Source organism: Sceloporus undulatus, chromosome 4 (genome assembly GCF_019175285.1).
Source record: "Sceloporus undulatus isolate JIND9_A2432 ecotype Alabama chromosome 4, SceUnd_v1.1, whole genome shotgun sequence".
Classification (NCBI taxonomy): Eukaryota; Metazoa; Chordata; class Lepidosauria; order Squamata; family Phrynosomatidae; genus Sceloporus; species Sceloporus undulatus.
The window spans coordinates 164,301,353-164,316,532 of record NC_056525.1 but is presented as its reverse complement, the minus strand read 5'-3'; the positions used below and the strand labels follow the sequence as shown (position 1 = coordinate 164,316,532).

General features: G+C 39.0%; 1 protein-coding gene across 1 annotated transcript in view; it reads left to right on the top strand.

Annotated features, from left to right (window-relative positions):
* Positions 1-13,548, top strand: part of VPS4B (vacuolar protein sorting 4 homolog B) — a 37,340-nt gene extending 23,792 nt beyond the window's left edge. The window contains exons 10-11 of the mRNA XM_042461653.1: positions 1,743-1,880; positions 11,211-13,548. Coding sequence (XP_042317587.1) covers positions 1,743-1,880; positions 11,211-11,312 — 240 coding nt within the window. The 3' untranslated portion in view covers positions 11,313-13,548. The remainder of the gene's footprint in view (positions 1-1,742; positions 1,881-11,210) is intronic.
* The last annotated feature ends 1,632 nt before the right edge of the window (positions 13,549-15,180 follow it).

The window sequence follows — 15,180 nt, the reverse complement described above, 5'->3', positions numbered from 1 at the left end:
GCTTTTTATGGGCCCTTCCAGGTAGATTTATTCATCTCTGGAGAGAGTTTCAAGTTTAAAAGGTATTATTCAATAGATGGAAGCAAAAGAGGAGAGCAGCACGATGCACTGTCAGTACCTTGGCCTCAGGGTGTGCATTACACATTTCCATCTCTCCCAATAATTCAGAAGGTCTTAACAAAAGTAAGACTAGAAAAGGCAGAGCTGCTGTTAATAGCTCCCTATTGACCAAGACGACCTTGGTTTCCTGCTGTGTTGCAGCTGTTAGTCGGGAACCATGGATACTGCCACAAAGACCAGACATGTTACATCAGGGACCAATACTGCATCAGAATATGAGATGGTTGCGATTAACTGCTTGGATATTGAAAGGGACATCTTGAATCAACATTTTGGCATTGAGAAGTGATTCTACTCAGAATAGATGGTGTAACTTGGAAATCCTTTAGAAGTTGGTCTATTTCTTGGGGTATAAATCTAAATGAGATAAATGTTAGTGATGTGCTTATTTCCTTCAAAATGGGATAGTGAAAGACTAAGACCAAATACTTTGAAAGGACAAGTGGCTGCTTTTTCCACTGTTTTGTTTCCAGAAGTATGTCATTTGTCTACTCATCCTCATGTTAAGAGGGTTGCAGATGCTTACTTTTAATGTTATATTTTTGGTATTGATCACTTCAGCAAGACGTTTCTGAATTGGCAGCATTGTCTATAAATCATAATTTGTGCAAATTTAATCAGGATAATTTTAACTTTAGATCCAACTTTTTTGCCAAAGTGTTCAGTAAACAAAGGGCCATTCAAGATATATATATTTGCCAATTTTTTGTTTAGATGTTAAAATGGCAGTGATGACATATATAAGAAGAACAGCAGATTTCAGATATATTGATGCAGGGTGTATTTTAATCCAAAGACATTAGGAAATAGGGTGTCTAAGTATATGATTGTGAGCTGGCTGAAGGCTTGCATATTCTTACGCTATGATTATGTAAAAACGCCCAGGCCATAGCAGATATGGGCTCATTCTACCTGCTCTATGGCTACAATCACTGCTTATGCCTTGTTGGCATCTCTACATGAAGTCTGCAGTGCAGCAGGGGGAAGAAACTCTCTGCATTCATTGAACATTATAAGACTGATAAGTATAAATTGGAACAGGCGTCTTTTGGACACATGGTGTTGCAGTCAGTTAGATAGTTAAGTTAGTAGGTATACCACCCAGTAGTTGAGTTTCTGTTGGTTGTGGATCACTCTTCCTAACCCATCCAGAGAATGAAGCGTTGGTACTTGTTGTGATGAGTCATTCTTGGATGGTAGAAGGAGCAATCCACCCCTATCCAGTGAGTGATTATGAAATTAATAATAAGAAGAAGAAGAAGAAGAAGAAGGAGAAGAAGAAGAATTTAAGTGTTGGGCTAAATTGGTTATGTGATATTGGTTTAGGCAAGTTATAGAATAAAACTGACGAGCAGGGGAGAGAAATGAATAGAGATAACTGAAAAGAATTTAGGATTCTGCCTATCCAGCTGATGTGTGGGGAATAACCCATTTGTTGTGGATCGCTCCTCCTACCATCCAAGAATGACTTCTCGTGGCAAGTACCAACATTTCAATCTTTGCTGCAAATATATAATTTAATGTAATTATAATTTGTTTCCTGTTTTTTGACACCCGAGACACACATATAATTTTTATAAATCCTTTGATTGACTGTACCTTGAATTTCTTTTCTGTCACAGGTTAAAGGACCATCACTGTCTGATCCGAATGTCTTAGTAGATCTCTTTACTCCATGCTCTCCAGGAGAACCCTATGCCATTGAAATGACGTGGATAGATGTTCCAGGGGATAAATTGCTGGAGCCTGTTGTTTGTATGGTTAGTCCTTGTTTTCCTTTGAATGTTTTCAATTCAGACTGTTGTGTCCGTGTCAAGATAAAGAACATGTATTCATAATTAAATCTGTGCCCTAATTTACAGAAGATTATATGCCTGATAAATCTGCATGGATTATAACAATGGCATGGTGCATTGCAAAGTACACTTGCTCAAGAGAGATGTCTCTCTTTAACTGCACCATTTCTTCCCACTCAGATTGTGCCCTTCCCTACCATGTTTTGCTGCCTTAGAAGACTTGTCCTCATATGTCTTCTCCTATATGCAAATCAAGAATTGTGTATGTTTATTGTTGCATTCAGATCTGCCTTAAAACATCTTCATATGAACAGTAAAAGCTGCAGTACTGATGCATACAATTTGGAACATAAAGATATAGAAACATTCTTTATAATAAGTTAAGTTATCTAGCTCAGGATGGCCTGTTCTAACTGGGGGTGATTGCCCAGAATCCTTATTCTGTAGATTACTGGTAGTCCATGGACTGATGCTTGTCTATGCGCCATTTGTTGCCATTCTACTGGGAACTTCCAGAAAACCATGGGGAGAAATTTGATACCATTAACTGGCACATTAGGAAAAAAAACTGCCATTTCTCCACATCAAGTAGTTTGAGAAGCGCTCTTGTTGATGCATGTGCTCTACCAGTGCCTTGAACTACAGTGTTAAAAGGAAGGACATAGCTCCTCATTTCTGTTTATAAAACAATTGCAAATGTTCCACTCTTTCTCGCTTAGTACATGGTTTTAGTTTATCACCTACATATAAAATTTTTGGTTTTCCTTTTAAAATTCAACTATAGTTTCCAATTAGATGTTGTAACTCTATTTCCAAATCTTTTGTTGAGCAACATTGTCCAGAATCAGTTTAGGTACTGAGACTATCCAATCATATTTATTTTTCCATTTTGCTATGTATTTTACTTAAATACCAGTGTCACTTTCACAACTTCTATCAGGGTTAACCAGCTTATGTTAAACCAAGGCAGTCTGCATTCAAAAAATATACTTGCCTACAGTATGTCTGAGGATCATTTATCAAACTAAGAAGAGTGGGTATGCCCAAAGAACTTTTAGCTTCCCCACACTTTGAACAGATTCTATTCCATATTAATCAGGTTTCTAAAGTACTCTTTAATTTCAAAAGCACTTTTGCAATGTGGCATATAAAATGGCTGGTAGAATTCAAAGATGTAGCCATGTTAGTCTGAAAAGTAGTAGACACAGGGGTGCATCTGAGGAAGTAGGCTGAAATCTGCAAAGGTTCATGCTACCAGCTTCTTTTTTTCAGTTAGGGGCTGTACAGACCAGCTTGAAGTGCCGGTGTGGGGCATGGCATTTGGACGATGCATGCCCTAACACCGCCCCCACACTGGTGTCGCGCTGCCCACCCAGCCCCAATCTGGCACTGAAAGGGGCAGCAGGTCACCGCTCTGTCAGGGCAGTCTGCTTTGCTCCTGAGTCTCAAAGGTGCTACAAGATCCCTTTGCATAGAAAACAGACATAAGATCAAGGTCTTCTTGGTCTTATGGAACTAGTTGTGCAGTTCTGTCTAGGACTGGAATCCTACACACGTTCATCTGGGAGTGAACCCCAGTGAACCTAAGGAGACTTTAATTCCAAATAAAGACACTTGGCATTAGGTTGCACAACACTGCAACAAATGTTACCCAACAAAGAAAGATTGTCAAGAAAAAAATGACTTTATGTGAGCAAAAAAAATGCAATCCTCTCTCTGTTAATAGAAGTTCATTTAAATCAAACATTTATTGGACCTCTTAGCTTTTAACAGTTCATAATAAAGTTGTTGGTCATTTACTGGTCAGAATAAGGTCTGTGAGGGGATGGCTTTTTAAGTTCTCCTTCCCAAGAAGTCTGGGTTCATATGGCTATCAATTTACTCTATTATTAATTAGTCTTGGTTCATCCTCCATTGTGTCCCTACCTTTGAGCAAGACAAAGCCATTTCTCTGAACTGTCATGTTTTCTGGACTTGGCAGCTCCTTTCCTCTTTATGCTAAACTTGTTTTAAAGTTTTTGTTACTGTCTTTTTCATTTCCTATTGTACGGCGTCTCACTTGGCAAAAATACCCTTTCTGTTGTCTCCTTTTTGCTTCTCTTCTCTCCTTCTTCCCCCTAGTCTCCTGCTACATTGGAAATGGCTTATTAGTCATATCAGAAAGCAGCAGGGTGGAAGTTCTCATATTGCTCAGCCAGCCAGGTGCTAACATTAATTGGAGAGCTCCCAGCGAAATAGGTGCTATGTTAGGTTGGAATATTTTCTGGGCAGCAAAAAGCAACTCTTATTCTAGCTGCCAGTCATGCATTTTTCCCTGTCTTCAAATGGGTAAAATCCACCCTGAGGGCAGCTTATTCCATAATCACTTAGCTGTTCTGAGAGTCTCCATGTGTCTGGAACCAGCAACTGTCTTCAGCGTTCAAGACCTTAGACACAATCCAGCCTGAATATCAGTGGAGAAGCAGACATGCAGTCAGTACAATCATCCTTGATGTTGATTCAGTCCTTCATGGGAACCAGCTCTTCCCCTTGATGCTCCCTCCTCTTGCAGAGTGTGTCTCCTTGAGTGCTTCAAGCATACATTATTTTCCACTTGCATTATTCCCCCAGCTAACCACTGATGACTCTATTGCATGTACTCAAGACAGTTAAAAAGCCTATTTCAATGAACTTCATTAAGCTTAAGGGAATACTGAGTAAGTTCTTGTGGCCAAATACAGTAGCAATAGCAAGTACATTTCTTCTTCGTGGTCTCTGCGAATCATACAAATGTTGCAAAAAAAAAATCTCCTTTATATCATCTTTCTTCTCTTCCTTTTCCTCAAAGAGAAGAAGGGCAACACTGCAGGAGATTTCTACAGCAGTGCCATCTTCCTAGGAGGCGTGGGGGGGGGGGAGGGGGGAGACTGGAGGTTCAGTAGAGGCAGCTTGGAGATTTTGCAGTAGCATAGCCTGTAGCATGCATATTTGCGGGGGGGGGGGGTTGTTAAATATTCAGAGGTTTCCCACTTCTGCAAAGATCCTGCACCCCTAACCCTCATCAGTGATGAAGGTCTACTGTGTCAAAAAAGAAAGAAGTTCATGGTGGGTTTCATAAAATTGAAATCAGGATTACAACAGTGCCAGTGAAAAAGAAAAGTGGGAGGCATTGAAAGAAATCAGAATGAATGCATAGGGAATGCTGTGATTATTAAGATTGACATGCCACACTGAACTTATTTCTCTCTATCTCTTTTTTTGAGGCTTGATTCAGTAAGGCTTTTGACAGGGACCCCCATGATACTGCAGAACGACTGGTAAAATGGGGTGGGGTGGACAATGGATTTGTCACTGGTTGACAGACCAGTCCCAAAGAATGCTCACCAGTTGTTCCTAATCATCACAGAGAGAAGTGACAAGTGGGGAGGAGACAGGGTTCTGTTCTGGATCTAGCTTTATTCAATATATTTATGGATGACTTGAATGATTGAAGGAACAGAGAGGGTGATCATCAGATTGGCAGATGACACCAAATTGGGATGAATATCTCACAAAATAGAATTGGGATTCAAATTGACTCTGGCAAATTGGATAACTAAGCCATGAGGGAGATACCAGGATTGACAGCAGTATATGTGAGAAGGATCAAGGAGTCTTAGTAGAATGTAAGTTGAATATTAGTCAGAAGCCTGGTGCAACAACAGAAAATTCAATAAAATTCTGTTCTGTATCATATCTGCTAATCTTGTCAAGGACAGTAATAGTATCACTGTATTCTGCTTTGATTAGACCTCACTTGTGTTCAATTTTGGGCACTACATTTTAAGAAGGATACTGAGAAGCTAGAACATGTCCTGAGTATGGCAACCAATGTGGTAAAAGGCCAGGGAATTGTGCCCTATGAGGAATGATTGAGGGAGCTGGGTAGAATAGGCTGGTGAAGCTAAAGTTGAGAAGTGATATGGTAGCCACCTTTACCTGAAAGGTTGTCATTTGGAACATAGAGTGGGCTTGTTTTTTCCTGCTTTTCATAATGAAAGGAACCAATACAGTTGACTCAAATTACAAGAAACAGTACTCCAGTTTTGGTAAGAGTTTAATGGTGGTAAGAGCTGCTTGACAGTGGAATAGACTATCTTAGAAGTGAGAGACTGCTTCACTGGAGATTTTGAAACAGATTAGATGGCCCCCTTTCAGGGCTGTTTTAGCTGTGGATTCTTGCATTGGCAGAAGAGTGGACTAGATCAATGGTTTTCAAACTGGGGGGGCAGGATCCTCGGGGGGATGGTGAGAGTTGCTGAAGGGGAGCACCAGACTTTGAAGCCCTGATCCCTTCTCCTCCTCCCCCTCCAAATGTTTTCTGTCCTGGAGGAGAAGAGAAGGGGAAAGAGTTTGTGTGAGTGCCTGAAAGAAAAAATGAAACTGTGTGAGTGAGTGTGTACATATTTGAGAGCAGTGGTGTATGTGCATGTGCTGCGTGTGAGACAGTATGTATAAAATTTACACATGTTAAGTACTGGATTTATTTAAATAAAAGTATTCTAATTTGAACCATGTTATTTCTTTATTAAATGTGAAAATATGAACATATATGAATGTGCAAATGAAAATTTGCACACTAAAGAAACAAAACAAATATTCAAATACTGTGTTGGAGGGGTAACATTCACAAGAGTAAAAAGTTTGAGAGCTACTGCATTAGATAACCCTTGGGTCCCTTCCTACTCTGCCATTCTATGAATAATGGCCAGAAAATTCCATTTGGTACCTGACCAGTGCTTTTGTTCAAAATTTTGCTGCTGAAGATCATCTTCACAATTTTCAACAAGGCATCTTTTTATCACTTACAAAATTACTGTAAGGATTTATGGATAGATAAACATAAATCGCCACAATATCTCCAGGATGGATGGACAGGGAGATTTGGTTGGGAGCACAACAGGGAATAAGTAGAGAAGTTGAGATACTTCTTTGGGTTCAGTGAGATCCTTTTTCTCAAAGTGTAAGAGGAAATGCAGATGACTTGGGGGAAGGAAGGAGCACTTAGTACACCCATTTAGATTTGATAGTCTTTATTAGCTGGATGCGCACATGTCTCAAGTCTCATTCTTATTGTTCTGGGCACCTAACCTAATGTTCCTAAAGGTCATAGTGACCTCTCAAGAACATGCTGTCTCCAGATATGAAATACAAAATATGGAGACCCCAAATACAGTGCAAGGTGTGCTAACAGGGGGGTGGGGGTGGGGGTGGATTCCCCTAAAAAGATTTTGTAAAGAGGTATTTGTTTGTCAGAGGGTTTGTTAACTGAGGTATGCCAGCATAGATTGTGTTGTTAAATATAACTAGTAAAAGAATTATGCAAGAATCTATTTCCTTTTCAGTACCTATAATTGAGAATGGGTGGGAATTTCACAGCCCTTGTCATTATTTTAATCGTCCCCAAATACTGTTCTCATAATAGCATAAGAAGAGCCAGAGAGCCATACAGTCAGATTTCCTTATCCAAATTCAGCCATCCACGACTTAAAAATAATATTTAAAAAGTCTAAATTCCAAAAAGCAAACCTTGATTTTACCATTTTATATAAGGGGCTCCATTTTACTCTGCCTTTGTATTTAGAATCATAGAATCGTAGAGTTGGAAGAGATCACAGGGGCCATCTAGTTCAACCCCCTGCCATGCAGGAAATCTCAATCAAAGCATCCCCGACAGATGGGGAGTCTCCAAAGAAGGAGACTCCACTACACTCCAAGGGAGTGTGTTCCACTGTCGAACAGACCTTACTGTCAGGAGGTTCCTCCTAATGTTGAGGTAGAATCTCTTTTCCTGTAGCTTGCATCCATTGTTCCAGGTCCTGTTCTCTGGAGCAGCAGAAAACAAGCTTGCTCCCTCCTCAGTTTAATGGGAGTTGACTGTCCACAGATTTTAGTATCAACGGACGGTCATGGAACCAAATCCCAGCAGATATCAAGGGCCCACTGTACTTAATCAGACAAAAAGCCTATCTGGTCCAACATTCTGTTTGCACAGTAGCCAACAAGATGTCAACAGGAAGCTCACAGGTTTTTTCCATGTATCATCCTGTCTGCTTGCTAATTCTTTGTAGTCTGCGTTGCCACCATTTTATTAAACTTTTTTTTAAAGAGTAGAACAAAGTCCTTGCTGCTGTATGTACTTGACTAGCAAGTACATGGGTTGCTCTCACTCCCACATAAACAACTTAAACTTCAAGGCCAACTGACTAATGGAGAAGTCAGCTACATGAAAATAAGGCTTGGGCAAGAGGTAAGAATGAGTTGGTTTGGAGGTGACAGCATTTGTTTAGGCAACCTGCTAACATGTAGACTTTGGAATTTTGCCTTTCTTTGGAATATGATGAAGTTGCAGCCAGCCAGCAAGCAAGAAATGTTGATGGTGAATTTTGTCCTTTCGTTTAGTTTTTATTGTAATGAAACAAGAAAGGAGGAGTAATTATCAATTGATTCTGAGACATTTATGTGGCACCATCTATTCTTTCTAATTCACTAATTTGAATTAACTATCACTCCTGCCAGAAAGGGGTATAAAACCTTGGAGGTTAAACCCGCTCCAGGGTGCCTTGCTAAAACATTGAAAGTAACACTTGAAATTATACAATCGTTCACATCCAGAGATGAGAAGGAGGAATCTTCAGTTCCATCAAATACAGTTTTGAACTACGTTTGGATCACAAAAGGAAAATAAAGTTTCTCTTAGATAGTCAAGAAAAACAAACTCAATACATCTCATGGACTAAGCATAAATGGCATTTATAATGTATTTTAGATATGCTTTCAGCTGTGTGGGGTTGTTTTAACTACAGATGACATAGTTTTGTGGAATATGTTTTACAGCAGTTTTATCATATATGCATTAGTCACCCTTAGAAACTAATGATTTCCTAATTACATGTTATCTGTTTACTAGGAGAGAATACTTTGTATTGATGTTATGTTCTACCCCAGAAGCTCAGAATGATATTACTGAGTGTCTTGATCCCTATGCTGTCATTTTCTAAGCCTGTTCAGTCAGCATGCAAAGAAAAGAGGAAGCTAGTCCTCTCCTACAATGCCAGTACAGTTTCTTGTATGATTGGATGCTCTCTATTGGGAACCCTGATTCAGGAACGGGATCCCAGTTGCATGGTGAACTTCCAAGAGTATCAGAACTGCTCCTACTGATACTCATCTTGCTTCTCATAAGCAGAGTAATATAACTGATTTATAGGGGACAGGGACAGCATCCTCCTTTTTTGTGTGCTAATAGAACAAAAAGGCACACAACAGCAGCAGCAGCACGTACATGCTTAGATAGTGTCATCTTAGGACTTGTGAGTTGTGAGCAATTATGTGACAAACATTCAAGTGGGGAGAGGAGGTATAGTAAATCTACCTACAGTACATCAATCTGAGAGTAAAAGAGAATGAACACAGGATGGAGGAGGAAGACAGATGAGTATTGAAGAATAATGGACTCAGAAGAGATCAGATTAGTCTGGCATTACTTGTTTCTCTGAAACTCATGTTGCCTTTTTGTGATTGTGGCATTCACTTCTAAATGTTCACAGACTCTCTTTTAATTATCTGCTCTAGAATCTTTCCTGGTATTGATGTCAGACCAACTGGGTGATAATTGTTGGGATCCTCTTTTTTACCTTTTTTTGAAGATGGGAACATTTGCCTTCCTCCAGTCTGCTGGGACTTCTCCTGTTCTCCAGGAGTTCTCAAAGATTAGTGCCAATGGCCCTGAGATTACATTGGCCAGTTCTTTTAATACCCTCAGATGTAGTTCATCTGGTCCCAGAGACTTAAATTCATTTAGATTAACCGGATATTCCTTTACTTATTCTGTGCTGCATTTCCCCTATTGTGTCCTCTGCTCCATTTTCCTGTTTGAGCATCCTTTTCCTTGTGTGAGAAGACTGAGGCAAAGAAGGTGTTGAGTAGTTCTGCCTTTTCTCTGTCCCTTGTTAGCATTTATCCATCTTCTCCATGCAGTGGTCCTACCATTTCCTCCTTCTTCCTTTTGCTATGGACATACCCAAAAATGTCCTTTTTATTGTTCTTAACCTTTATAGCAAGCCTGAGCTCATTCTGTGCTTTAGCTTTTCTGACTTTACCTCTATATATGCTAGCTATTTGTTTGAATTCCTCTGGTGATCTCTCACCTTTTCCATTTCTTACACATCTCCCATTTTCAGTCATTATTTGGCTGTACCTTTCAATATTACCAGAAGAGCAGGGAGCAAAATTACCAAATGTTTTAATTCTTCGGTAGAGCAACACAGTAATAGACTTTTCACTTTTAAGAATAGCTGAATAATGTCATACTATAAGTCCGTATTTGAAGTGAAGGCTATGATGTCATAACTCTGGTTTGATTTACTATTCAGTAAATTAAAATTGTTTTCTCAACTATAATGTCCAGAGAAAAAGCTTGCCTGCTCTCTCCCTTAGATGCTGACTCTAGGGAATATAATGATCTATTTAAAGCTATAGTCTAAATCAGAGGTTCCCAACGTGTGCTCCCTGGAGCCCTTAGGGCTCTGCAAGTCAAAAAAGTTGGAAACACCTGGTCTAAACTGGACCCTCTAAAACCTGTGTTGGTTTCAGAGTAATGGCTTCTGTCATATGCTTCTGTCACAGAATCTGGGACACTGACAGCAAGTAAATGGAACCTGGTCATGCATTTCACAGGACTGATATAACTGTCTGTTTCAGGATTTTATTTTAACCTTTGACTCAGATATGACCAGTAATTCAAGCCTATATTGGTACATGTGCTAAGTTATAACTCACATTAACGTAAACAGCTAGTTTTAATGAAATAAGGCCAATTAGTTTATGTTAGCCAGCTAGTCATGACCTCCAGGTCTCACAAGTGATGGTTACTCTTAACTGTGGTTTATCAAAATAAACCAGTTTCAACCCTAAAGAATGCAGAATAGTGGTGTTGAGAAAACCAGAGGCAGAGCTTGTGTCCCCCTTTATGGTCATGCACCAAGTCCTAAGTACAAAAGAAAAGGTGAGCAGCTGTTTACTGTATTTATTGAGCTACTTGAAACTTTTGATTTCATAGTTATTTGAGAAACAAATGATCAAATAATAAGGGATATTGTGACACCCCAGGCTGTTGGCTTTCTTCAGCTTAATGGTTTCTCCTTCATACGTTTTTTTCCAGTTCTGTAAATCCACTATGAAATCGTAGATCAGATGCTGTCTTTTTTTTTATTACTTGTAAATGCACAAAGAAATGTACACCTCTTGACCATGTTTTCTCCCCTTATGTTACAGGCTGATATGTTGAGGTCGTTAACCAGCACAAAGCCCACTGTGAATGAACAGGATCTGGAAAAACTAAAGAAATTTACAGAAGATTTTGGACAGGAAGGCTAATCTAAAGACTGCTGTGACCCTCAATTTTCTTTCTTTGGGATTCTTGCCTCTCTGTTGCCAATAAATGAATTGCTCCTTCCTGTTTTTCCATGTGAACTGAAGAGCCATTTTCAAGGACCCTTGAGCTTTTGTATATCACTTTCCAGAAATCTCTATTAAATGTCTCCTCCTGAGAGCATGACACTAGGACTTTGTGGCAAAGAAGGAAAATGTGGGGAAAATTTAAAAATTGGGCAACTCCTTCAGGTATAATTGCAGGTTTTTTGAGTTTAGATTTTAGGTAATATATATTAGTTCTAGTTTATAAATATTCATAAACCTCTATAGAAAACTTAAAAGAGTGCAAAAATTATTTGATTGCCAGGTATTTTCACTGTTAGTCTGCAAAATAATTGCTTCTTTTGGAATTGCACAGTGGAATTTGGTTATACTTGTAGCTAAATGAGAGTTGAAGTACAGCAAAGTAAGGGTTGGGTACTAAAAGGAAGTATTTGGTGCTTCAATAAAGGCCAGTACTTATTGAGTAGAATATTCAACATGTACCTTTTTTTCCTATTGTGTTGAATTTAGACATTGCCTTAAAAGCAAAAAGCATTGTTTTAAATAGCTCATCAATAGACACCTGATACTGTGCACTGCCAGAGAACAGATTCTGAATGTATATATTGTGGAAGAGGGTTTCTCTTTATACTTTATCCACCTTTATTCTCTCTGTGAGTTTAAAGCATTGAATATATTCTAATAAGACTCTGGGCAAGCCTTCAAACTGAATTTTAGCCAGCTATGTGTTGAAGAAAGAGAAGTTAATCCTGAAACTTAGCTTATTTTTGAAGAAGCTTTGAGACCAAGTACCAAATGTCTTTGAGGTGCCAAGGGAAGGTGTTCTTAACATCTATTTGATTTAGTCTAATAACTAAATATTTTGCAAACAAGCTGATACTACTTTAAACACACTGTAAGGGTAGCACAGGTCCCTCTCACAAGGTCTTTGCTAAGAATCATGCATCTTAGAAAAGTGCCTGAATGTAACTACAGTGGCCTGGTACAACCATTATACTAAACCTTATCTTAATGTAATGAGAACAAGTTGCAGAAGGCCCCAGTCTTTCCTTCTTCCCTGCAGGTGTATTGACCTGTTCAGAAGCTCTTGCTTTAGTTTATGTTAGCCAACTTGTCATAACTCCAACTCTCACAAGTGATGGTTACTCTTAACTGTGATTTGTCAAAATAAGCTAGTTTCAACCATAGATTAATTTGCTTTGTTCAAACAAAACATAATTGAAAGAAAGCAGAGCTTATGTTTGTGTGATAGGCCAATTTTTTGTTAGTGGGGAAAGTGGCAGCTTCTGACTCTTAGTCACATTAGAGAAGGAGAGAACATACATGGCAGAGACACATTACAGCTTGTTTTCATCACACTAAATTGTAGTTTAGCATGATGTCTGAATGTGGCCGGTGACAGCACTGAATTTGTGCCTTGTAAGTTTGCCCTGGGTATAAACAAATGATCACTTGAGTATCATTGTAACACACTGCATTTCTGTTAAAGGACAATACATTGTAGGTGCATTGTTTGTTACAAAAGCCCATGCAAAGTACAGTATAGTCACCTCATAGGCTTTGGTTTTCATTTTATGTACAGATTTTGTGTTATTTCCAGAATCGGGACTGAATGAAATTTGGTCTCTGAATGAAGTAAAAAATTGCAATACAGCACTAGCTTATGTTTCTAGACCTTTTCCCCCCTCTTTGGGCATCAAGTATACTTTATGTTGTCAATATGTTTTCTATAATTTTTAAATATCTGGGATATTTTGTTCCGGAGGACAATTCAAATGGTATTCTCAGACCAAGTGTAAAGAGGGTTTTTGTTTTGCAACACACATTCTTGTAACTACATTTTACTCTTTGATGCAGTGTTTCATGTTTACTTATTCAGCATATTTTCAGTGCATTAATAACTGTCCTGTTTATGCATTGTGTACACCCAGCATTTTCCCCAACTAAAATCTTACAATTTGCTTTTGGTGCTTATTACATTACACCTGCTTTCAAAAATGTACAATCCAGAGAGATGGCTTCAGACTTGACTGAGACAAACAGAGCTTCACCTTTATATTACTGATGTGATGTACGCACTCTTAAACATTTGGCACTTATACCATTAAGGCTGAAGGTCACCAATCAAAGCTCATCTGTAATTACTTAAAATCCAGAATAAAATAAATAAATCTGGTATTCTAATTCCATTTATTTGAATAACTGCTGGGGAACACATATCAGCAATGTCTAGCATTTTAGCCTTGTATTACCGAAGTGAGGGTTCATGAAGTAACATGTAACAGTAATATTCTTTTTTTTTTTTCATAAAAGATGAAAAAATAATTTTGCTGCTGTTCGATTGCCAGGTTTTTAAATAAATTTGACTATTCAGATGACAGTGCAGTTCCAAAATGATGACAATTACAATGATAAGTATAATTTATATCCCACATTTCCCCCACTTGGGACTCAAGGCAGCTTACAACAGTTAAACAAACATAACTGTATATCCTCCTGTACAAGTTTATTATTATTATTTATTTTATTATTTATGGTATTTATACCCCACCCTTCAGCCCTAAAGGCTATCAGAGCGGCTTACAATTATTATTTTTAATTAGACGGTTCCCTGCCCTCAGGCTTACAATCTAAAAGACACGACACAAAAGGAGAAGGGAATGGTGGTAGAAAAGGGGATGAGGTCCAGTGGTTATTCTCTCCCTCTGAGGCCTGGACCAAGGCAGATAGACTGGAGGGAGGGCTCTTATTCTTCAGGCTAGCCCTGGTGGAGCTGGGCCTGCTTGTTCACTCCCTCACAGGCCGAAGGAGTACAGTAGTTAAAATTCACAGCATATTAAGAGAAAAAAACTATTGCTGTTGTAGTGTGCCTTCAAGTTGTTTCCAACTTATGGTGACCCCAAGACAAACCTATCATGGGGTTTTCTTGGCATTTGTTCAGACACAGTTAGCCATTCACTTTCTCAGAGGCTGAGACAGTGTGACTTAACCCAAGATCACCCAGTGGGCTTCTGTAGCCAAGCAAAGAGTCAAACACTGATCTTCAGAGTCCTAGCCCAACACTCAATCTATAATATACTGGCTCCCAAAATTAAAACCAGATTGAAAACATGAACTATTAAACAGAAACTAAACATCCAGTAGCTTACATACAGAGTAATAGTATGCAATGGTATACAGATAGAAAATTGTAATATATTGGGGGGGGGGGGTTTGAGCTCAGAAAACATTTTTAAAAATGGTAGTAGTAAAAATCTTTGCTAAGCACTTTTCTCCAGTATTTTTGGTAAATGGGTACAAATCACTGATAAAAAGGTTCACATCCTCCAAAGCCCACCCATGGATAGAAAAAGGGTTAGACGATCATTCTGAGCAAAAGAGATCAGCAGGTAAGAGTTAAGCTGCCACTTCATAATTCCACTGCTCAAACTTGCAGCTTTGTCTGGCAGCATTGTTGTTGTTTGTTGCTGTGTGCCTTTAAATCATATGACTTATGGTGACTCTTAAGGTGAACCTATCAGTCTTTTCTTGGCAAGTTTCTTCAAAAGGGGATTGCCATTGCCATGCTCTGAGGCTTAAAGAGAGTGTGACTTGCCCAAGGTGACCCAGTGGGTTTACATGGCCAAGCTGGTATTCGAACCCTGGTCTCTAGAGTCATAGTCCAATGTTCAAATCGCTCACCATGCTGGCTCACTTCTTGCCATATGTAGTCCATTCTAAATCCATCCCATTTCCCAGGCCTCCAGTTAAACTGGTTTAACTGTCAGTCTCTGAGATTCTTGGAAGGTGGATCTGTGGGAAGAGAAAG